Source organism: Fukomys damarensis, unplaced genomic scaffold, assembly GCF_012274545.1.
Source record: "Fukomys damarensis isolate Sample0158 unplaced genomic scaffold, DMR_v1.0_HiC HiC_scaffold_10, whole genome shotgun sequence".
Lineage (NCBI taxonomy): Eukaryota > Metazoa > Chordata > Mammalia > Rodentia > Bathyergidae > Fukomys > Fukomys damarensis.
Genome location: NW_022900922.1, coordinates 30,139,923 through 30,148,818, shown reverse-complemented (window position 1 = coordinate 30,148,818; position 8,896 = coordinate 30,139,923). Strand labels below are relative to the sequence as shown.

Sequence of the window (8,896 nt, the reverse complement as noted above, 5' to 3'; positions counted from 1 at the left end):
AAAAAAAAAAAAAAAAGTAATATTTTTATGCTCAAATGTGCTTAATATTTAAACATAGATGTGTTTTGAGAACTGTCATCAAATAGAAAGCATAGAAGTTGAGATTTGGAATTCCTTTAGCAGGCAGTCAGATGGTGTGGGTGTGTTTGGAAAGACTGGGGGTCATTAATTATTAATGTCACAATCTTTCCTCTGGAATAATAGGTGTTTCTAAGTAAGTCTGCTATGATCAATATTAATGAGAATCAAAGAAGAAGAAAAATGTCTTTTCAAAAGTGTAGTCACTTAAAGGTTGAGAGATGTTTTGTCATGAGAATGTTGTCGTACTCTTCTGAGGTAGTAATTTCATCTACATACACATAAATGCCACACACATCAGCTGGTCTTGTTGATATAAGTAAAATCAAATTCTCTTCCCTTTCCAGACCCTCTCCCCAACCCCAACTTAACCAAGACAAGTTTTAATCTAAATTTTTAAAAATGTGTGTTAAGAGTAAGGAAGCTTCTTTTTAGATAGGCAGGCGCTAAAATAATTTTTCAAGTAGTCAAAGTAAAGCAATAGGAAGTTATATTACTTAATAAAGTGTTTTGCTGAATATTTTGTTGACTGTTTTCAAGTTTGTGCTGCCAAAACAAGAAGGCTGTGTTGCTGTACAGAGTCGGGGTTAAAGATCCCTGCCTCCTATTTATAGGAAAGACTGGTAAAATTTAATTTTAGTTGAGAAACTCGGTACAATTCCAGACTTAGATCATCATGTAATTATCATGTGACCACAAGGCAAAAGAACAGAGCTGTTTTTCTTCTGGAGATGGATGTGGGTCTATTAATGTTTTTAAAGGGCAAAGTTCTTCTAAATTCCCAGTCCCTTTTCAATCCTTTCAAAGTGTTGGTTTTGTCTAAATTTCCCTTCTTATTGAAAAAGTACCCACATGTGAGTAATTTTTTTCTCAAGAATGTGAATTTGCTTTTATTATTTGTCCCTTTAACAAATTACAGTGGACCCTCAAGTTATAACCAGCCAGATACACGAACAATTTGGGTTATGACCAGAATGTTAGTTTTAACTTATGACCAAAATCTTGAGTTGCAACCTGAATGCTGGCCACTTGTGCTTCCAGATGGTCTCAGATATACATTTAACCCTTAAAGAGCTCTGAAAGGAACAGACAACATCCTTTACTGTGTGGGGTTAATGAGAAATCCTGGGCCGGTGTCTCTCTAAGGACACTGAAATCTGCCTGTGTACAGGAGAGAGACTTTGAAAGCTTTGTAGAACAGACTGAGCCTTCAACTGACCAACTTGAGTTACAACCAGCCCTCAAGAATGAATGGAGTTTGTAAGTCAAGGGTCCACTGTATCAGAAAATTAAACAACTTACGTGCCCTGCAGTGCTGAGGTTCAGAGTCTGACAGACTCCTGGAATTACAGTGAACCCTGAATTGTAATTCAGGGCATTCTGTTTGGAGGCCAGCAGATTAGCAGCCTCCACTCTCCTGCACCCTGCAATATGGCATCTTCTTAGGATCCAGGGGTTAGGATGGGGTCATCTCTGTTCTGCCTACCATAGTGTGTCTTATCAGCATTTAAGAAGAATCTTTCCAAAGAGGACTGTTGTGATTTGAGTTTAAACATGTGTGCACTGTTGATACCTCAGTTAGGTTCCGATTCCATTACTCACTGGGGGAAAAGGCAGCAGCTCTTGGGAGGCAAAGAATTCCCCTCTTAGTTGCATTGATATTCCCATATATAGTGCTCCTTTGCCAGTAGTGAGTTTTGTTATCATCTTGTTTTAACCACCCTGTATGGCCAGGCCCATCCCTGTAATCTCAGCACTCTGGGAGGCTGAAGCAGGAGAATCACAAGCTTGAGCCCAGCCTGGAGCAATTTAGTAACTTAGAGAAATCCAGTCTTCAAAATATAAAATTTGAAAAGGGCTCAGGAGGTAGCCAAATGCTAATGCCCTGTGTTCAGTCCCTAGTACTGCAAACAGATAATACAGAACAAGCTATCTGGTAATGGTTAAATGGACCGTAACCTCTGTGAACAATCCAAAATGTATCAAGCTGGAGAGGGTTACTGGAGATGGCTTAAGCTCTGTCTCTCTCAGAAATGAGTGATTTTTGTCCTCTTCCCCATGTAGCAGAGTGTGCTGGGATTCTGGTTGTCACAGAATCTAGTATCTTGTAGGTAGGGCCGGCAAGTACTGCTTACCGCCCTTCGGTACATGCGATGGCCCCATCACATAGAATGGCCCATCCCAAAGCTTCAGTGGTGGAGAGACCCTCATTTGGAAACGGCACCTGAAGGCACCCTTCCCATCTTTTTTGTTTTTGGGGTTAATTCTTTACACATCAAAGAATTAGATATTACACTAATAGCTTATTAGTGATTTGATATTAGTATGCTGATTAGAATTGGATTCATGTATTGACTAAATCAGATGTTATATCATTCGGGTAGTTAATCAGCAAATAATATTTGGCCAAAGATCAGTTGGATCTTGGTATGGTGGCACATACCTGTAGTTTGAGCTCCTTGGGAGGCTGAACACTAGAACCCAGGCGTTCCAGTCTTGCATAGGTAACACAATGTGATCCTCTCTCAAAAAAAGAAAAAAAAATCAACTGGAGGAAACAAAAATGGACCAGTACGCATGAATCCGTGAAATGTAAAAGGTGATATACTAAAAGAAAAGCATGATTTTCAGACTTCCTGGATGGAGCCATTGTCTTCATGTCCTGATTCTTTATCTTATTTAAAATAAAATTTATTTTATCCAGTTACCTACCTCAAACTCCCTCCCTTCCTATGTACAAAAGCTTTGTTTTCATTTTTCCTTCTATTTTTCCCTTTTTTCTTGTCCCTTCCTTCATCCCCTCCTCCCTTGTTACCTTTTCCATTTGAACACTTTCTTCCTATTTCCCAGCATCCATTATACATCTTAGTCTTTAGTTCTACTTTCAGTTTCTCACACCAGAGAAACAATGTGGTATTTAAACATGTGTCTGATTTATTTCACTTAAGAGTATGATCTCAAGGTCCATCCATTTAGCTATAAATGTCTGAAGCTCATCCTTTATGCAGAGTAGTACTCCATTGTATACAAAAACCCACATCATCTTTATCCACTTGTCAGTTTAGGGCATTTGGGCTGCTTCTTAGGTTTAGCTATTACAAACTGTGATGCTATAAACATGGGTGCGCATATATCACTGTGATATGATACTTTTTGGGGTCAGGTATGGGGGATTGAACTCAGGAACTTGCATTTGCAAGGCAGGCAGTGAAACCACTGAGCTAAATTCCCGGCCCATGATGGCTTTTAATCCTTTTGAGAAGATACCAAGTAAAGGCATAGCTGGGTCAAATGGAACCTCTAGTTTTAGTTTTTTATAAATTTCCACAGTGGTTGTACCGGTCTACACTCCCACCAACAGTGGTGCATGTATTTGCCATTTCTAATTCTTCATCTGAGAAGTGTCTTTTTCAGATGCCCATTTTTCAATTGGGTCTTTAAATTGGGGAGGTCTTTCTGTTTAGTTCTTTATATATTCTAGATAATAGACCTTTATCTGGATAGCTAGTAAATTTTTTTTTCCCTCTCTGTGGGTTTTCTCTTCACTCTGTTGGTGGTTTCTCTTGCTATTCAAAAGCTTTTTAATAAGATGAGGTCCCAGTTGTTGATTCTTTGTAGTATTTCCTGTGCGGTCTGGATTTTACTCATGAAGTCTGCCTACTCCTATGTCCTCAAGTGTCCTACCTAGTCTCTCTTCCAGCAGATTTAGTGTTTCTGTTTTAATATGTAGATCCATTTTGACTTTAGGTTAGTGCGTGGTGAAAGATATGGGTCTCGTTTCAGTCTTCGGCATGTGGAAAGCCAGTTTTTCCAGCACTATTTATTAAAGAGTCTGTCTTTCTTTTGCAGGTGTCCCTGGCTCCATGCCCAATGCATCCTGGACTGGAAACCTTCGAGCCATAAAGTGGCTTGACATGGAAGATAAACACGGAGGCTGCCACGGTGAGGCATTTATTTCACGCGTTTAGGCCACGTGACCACTCTCTGGCGTTGGTCTGAGAATAGCTGTTCTCCATGGGTGTGTCATGGAAAGATAACTGTGGCTGGGTTTAAATCAGCCTACTACTCTTTCGGAAAGCAAGATCTAGCTGGAAAATAATCAGCTTTGAAAAACCATAGATCAAAAATGCCAGGCCCAAGCAGCCTGTCCTTGCCTTGCCTGCCATCACTATTTTCTTGCTTGGTGGTTAACTCTGTAAGGCAGGTGAGACAAGGATGCGCTGCCTGGGGCTGGTGTTTTTGATCTCTAGTTTTCCAGGCTGATTGTTTTCTAGCCAGGTCTTATTTTCAGGGAAACACAATAGTTACTAAGCACAGAGGACAGAGGCTTCAAGACAGTCTCTTGACGACCAAGTTTAAATATCTCACAGGCATTCTCCACCTTAGAATTACCTAGGGACATGTGCAAGTCATTTAAAATTACAACAACACTTCCCTCTGTCTGGTTTCCCCTCTCACTGTTTATTCTTCGTACTCCTTTTGGGAGTGGAGCTGTTAGGAGAGAGAGGTCTTGTTCTCCCCACAGGGCAAGCTGGGTCCTTGTCCCTCACACCAGCTTCTGCGCCCCCCAGAGACATGCTGGGAGAGCTGTGGGTGTTTCCCACAGCGCTGCCACAATGGGTGGGGACTGCAAGGAGAGAGGGGTTCTCACCCAGATGGTTAGGATGTGGAAGCCCTGGGACATTTCCATGTCTGCAGAATACAGAAGTAGGACCTGTAGTGGTCCTAGCACTCTTTCCATTCCAAGTGGCATGGCCCATGCATTAGGCTGCTGGAGCAGCCATCACAACGGAACAGACAGGCAATCAGTGTTCTCCAAGTGTGCAGGCTGGAAGGCTGCGGCCAAGCATCAGCAGAGTTGGCTCTTTCTAAAGCTTCACCTTTGGATGACAAATGGCCATCTTCTCCCCAGGTCCTCACATGGTCTTTCCACTGTCTATGTCTTTCCATTTCCTCTTCTTATGAGGACTCACCCTAATGGCCTTGTTTTATCTCCGTTACCACTTTAATGACCCGCTCACCACTCTGAGGTACTGGGCCTTAGGATTCAATGCAGGAACTCGGAGGGGCACACAACTGAGCCTATAACAACATGCAATTAACATCTACTCAGAGGTTGAATGAATTAAAATACGGCAATTTCGCCTTCCCTGCCTGTGGTGGAAAAGCTTTGCTTCTACTCTTCAGCCTGGGCTCCACTCACTCATTTGTCTTCTTTGCACCTGTTTCCAGTGAAAACTTCCAACTTTCCGCTTCCTCAACAGCTCCCCATTCCAACCAGCCTCTCTTGTGCCTGACACCAGTGCCCCGAGGAGCGCCCATCCCACCAGGAGAAACTTCCTGTGGTTTCTTTGTCTAGACCCTGCCCCAGCAGAGGAGGAGCTGTGGGCCAAACAGGCCTGTGTTTGTGGGGACGCTGACTGATCACATGACAGATGGGGGTCGTGGGAGTTGGCCCTTCCCTGCTTCGTCTGAGTAGCCCAAGCCCCCCACCCTCCTTCTTTAGTTACCTGCTATGCCAGTGAGTGTTTAAAAGCTTATGTTTAAGGGCACAGGAACTTCCCTTCAAACCATTGGGTAGGGAGAAAAGCAGAACCCACAGGCAGCACAGTGACTCAGTGATACAAATGTCTCCCTCCTCCCCTCCTTGCCGCTGTCTCGTTTATGTTGTCTTAGTATTGTAGTGTCATGCATTTGAATCCTGCAAAATATTGCAGAATTGACCAGTTAAAATCAGTTTTATCATTTGATTCTTATGTTCAAAAATGTCCAAAGATGGGGCTGAGGGTTTAGCTCAGAGCTGCTGCCACCTGCCTCACAAGGGAAAGGACGAGAGTTCGATCTCCAGTACCTTTTAAAAAAAAAAAAACTCCAAAGGTTCCCCACATCCAAAAGATAAGAGGTTGAAGCCGGGCATAGTGGTGCACACCTATAATCCCAGCATTCAGGAGGCTGAGGCAGGAGGATCGCTGTGAGTTCAAGACCAGCCTGGACCACATAGTGAGTTCCAGGTCAGACTCAACTATATAGTGAGACCCTGTCTCAAAAAACAAAAACAAAAGATAAGAGGTTGAACCCTTTGTTCTCCTCTGGGGAGAGTTCTAACTTCCAGCCATGCTTGTTTCTAACCCATCCCTAGCCTTATTCCTTACTCTAACAGCAAACTCTCACTTCTACACTTTTTCTTTCAATCTATCCAAATCACTCCTCCTTTCTGATGTCTCCCAATTCTACCAGTCCAAGAATTTTCTGCCCATCCTTCTCCATCCTCTTATTCACCAGTCGTTAAACACCAGTGTTGGCCAGCCATTGTGCCACATGCAGATGTGAACAAAATGCTCTGAAATCCTAGCTCAGGGATTATAGTCAAGTCTGAGAGCAAAGGAAAGAACAATTAATTGTCTAGAGACAGACAGACAGCTAACACACAATGAACAAAATAGTATTTTCCTATGCAGCACCAATGAATGAGGGAAGAGGACAAGGCAGCATCAAAGCAGAGGTTGTGGTTGTGCCCAAGGGACCCCTTGGGGTGCCAGTCTGTTGGGTGTCAGGAGCAAGAGCCTGGTCCTCAGGACAGCAGGAAACCTGAGGGCTGAAATGCCACTGTTGACCTCTGGAGAAGAGGAGGCCTGTTCGTATTTGAAAACTATCTCTCTGGCTGCTGTGCTGAGCCTGGACTAGCAGGGAGAGGTGGCTTGGACCAGGGTGGGGAGGGAGGCAGGGAGCAGGGGTTAGGTTCTATTTACAGCACATTTGAAAGGCTCTGCAGACAGAGTCACCCAGGGCACTGAAGAGCTGAGGCACGCGTCTGCCTCCCTGGAGGATTGGAAGGTGCAGGCTGGTGGGGAAAAGTAGAAGATCGAAAGTCTGAGGGAGGCATAGAACTCCTCTCCACGACTCACTCATTAACACAGGGACTCCCTGGTGATACCTACTAGGCTATGTCCTTGTATTATTATTGTTGCTATTTCTTTTTATTGAGGTTATTGGTACAATCTAGGTATACAATACAGTTACATTCATCATTGGGATTCTGTACCTATACATAACAGGTCTTGATTCTCATTTTTCCCCTTGTCCCTGCCCTCCCTTCACCCCCTCCCCTCCCCATTTACAAACACTTTATTTCCATTTTTCAGTTTCTCATATTTTTTTCCTCTCCCTTATTACCTTTCCCCCACCCTTCCCACTTTCCTTACACCTTTAGCCCTTTACTTCCTATTTCACATTATTAATTATCTCATTAGGACCCTGTGTACTATTATAGTTTTTCACACCAAAGAAACTATTCAGTATTTCAGTTAAAGAAATCTCTGTATGAACATTAAAAAATAGGGAATCCTAAAATAAAACTAAAAAGTAAAAGAGAAAAGGCAATGATGTAACATTAAAATAATCCTTAATTCTGGAGATGAAAATGGTCCCCGCACATATTTAAATTGCTTCTTGCTCTTATAGTCTTATCTTATTCTTTTTTTCATTATTTAGAGAATACTTTATTAGTTTCTGTAACCAAACCCATGTAGATCTGACCTTACATGTTTAGTACGATGTGTTACCCCTGTACACATGGAAAAAAAATAAAAAATAAAAATAAAAATAAATTAACATTTCTAGACCAATATGGCTGTCCATTTCTGTACAATGCCAACTCAACACAGTAAATTGGGATGACTTTTTCCAAAGTTGGCAGCACCGTTAAAGTTTCCCACAATTCAATTTATATATATATATGTATATATATATTTATATTTATATAAAAAGACTAATAATAGTATGTTATGCATCGATAGCAGCAACAGCTTTTCCAGGTTCTGCAGTCATCTGAACAAAATTATAGACATTCAGCACATTCCATTAAAAACAAAACAAAACAGAGAAACAAAGAAAAGAATAATATCCAGAAAACAGCAAAGTTCTGTTGCTGCTGTGGTACCTGGGACCATTTGTTTTATTAGCATCTTAATCATCATCTGGAAAGAGAACATTCTAGAGTAATATCATTAAATGTAGCTCTGATAAAGCATGGTCCCTACTATGTATCATAAAGCAGGTACAAGATATTTTACATTCATAGAGATATGATACAGTACTGTCCTACATCAATAATACTAGAATAAGTTTTGGTTTGAAATTTACTTTGTCTACAAATAAGATTGCTACCTCTGTATTTTTCTGGGCTCCTGTCACATGGAGAATTGTTTTCTGTCTTTTCACTTTCAGTCTATGGACTTCTTTTTGTACTAGGTGTGTTTCTTGTATACAACATATTGTTGGATTTTGCTTCTTATTCCATTTTGCCAGTCTATTTCTCCTGATTGGTGAGTTGAGGCCATTGACATTGCTGGTTATAACTGATATGTACTGACTTATTATTGACATGTTATTGGCCTTTTGTTGACTCTTTTTACTTTTTCACCTTCTCCTTTTAATTTCTTGCCTAGCCTATTTGATTTGCTCTGTTGGGCCTCATGGCGTTGTTGCCTTCATTGTCTTTTTCTAGGATCTTGTTTAGAATTCCTTGTAGTGCTGGTTTGGTATTCATGTAGTTTCTTAGGTGTTCTTTGTCGTGGAAGTGTCTTATTTCCCCATCCATTTTGAAAGAGTTTTGCTGGGTACATCAGTCTAGGTTGGAGGTTGTCCTCGTTTAGTACTTGAAATATCTCATTCCAGGCTCTCCTTGCCCCAAGGGTTTGGGTTGAAAAGTCTGCTGTGATTCTGATGGGCTTTCCTTTGTATGTGATTTGTTTCTTTTCTCTTACTGCTTGTAGTATTTTGTTCTTCTGTTGGGTTTCTGGGATCTTGATTATTATAT

General features: G+C 41.4%; 1 protein-coding gene across 2 annotated transcripts in view; it reads left to right on the top strand.

The window, feature by feature from the left end:
* The window catches only part of Gcnt2 (glucosaminyl (N-acetyl) transferase 2 (I blood group)), a 52,221-nt gene that overhangs the window by 39,867 nt on the left and 3,458 nt on the right, over positions 1-8,896 (top strand). For both annotated transcript variants that reach the window (XM_010622845.3, XM_010622844.3), the window contains exon 2: positions 3,928-4,020. In XM_010622845.3, the coding sequence (XP_010621147.1) occupies positions 3,928-4,020 (93 nt within the window). The remainder of the gene's footprint in view (positions 1-3,927; positions 4,021-8,896) is intronic.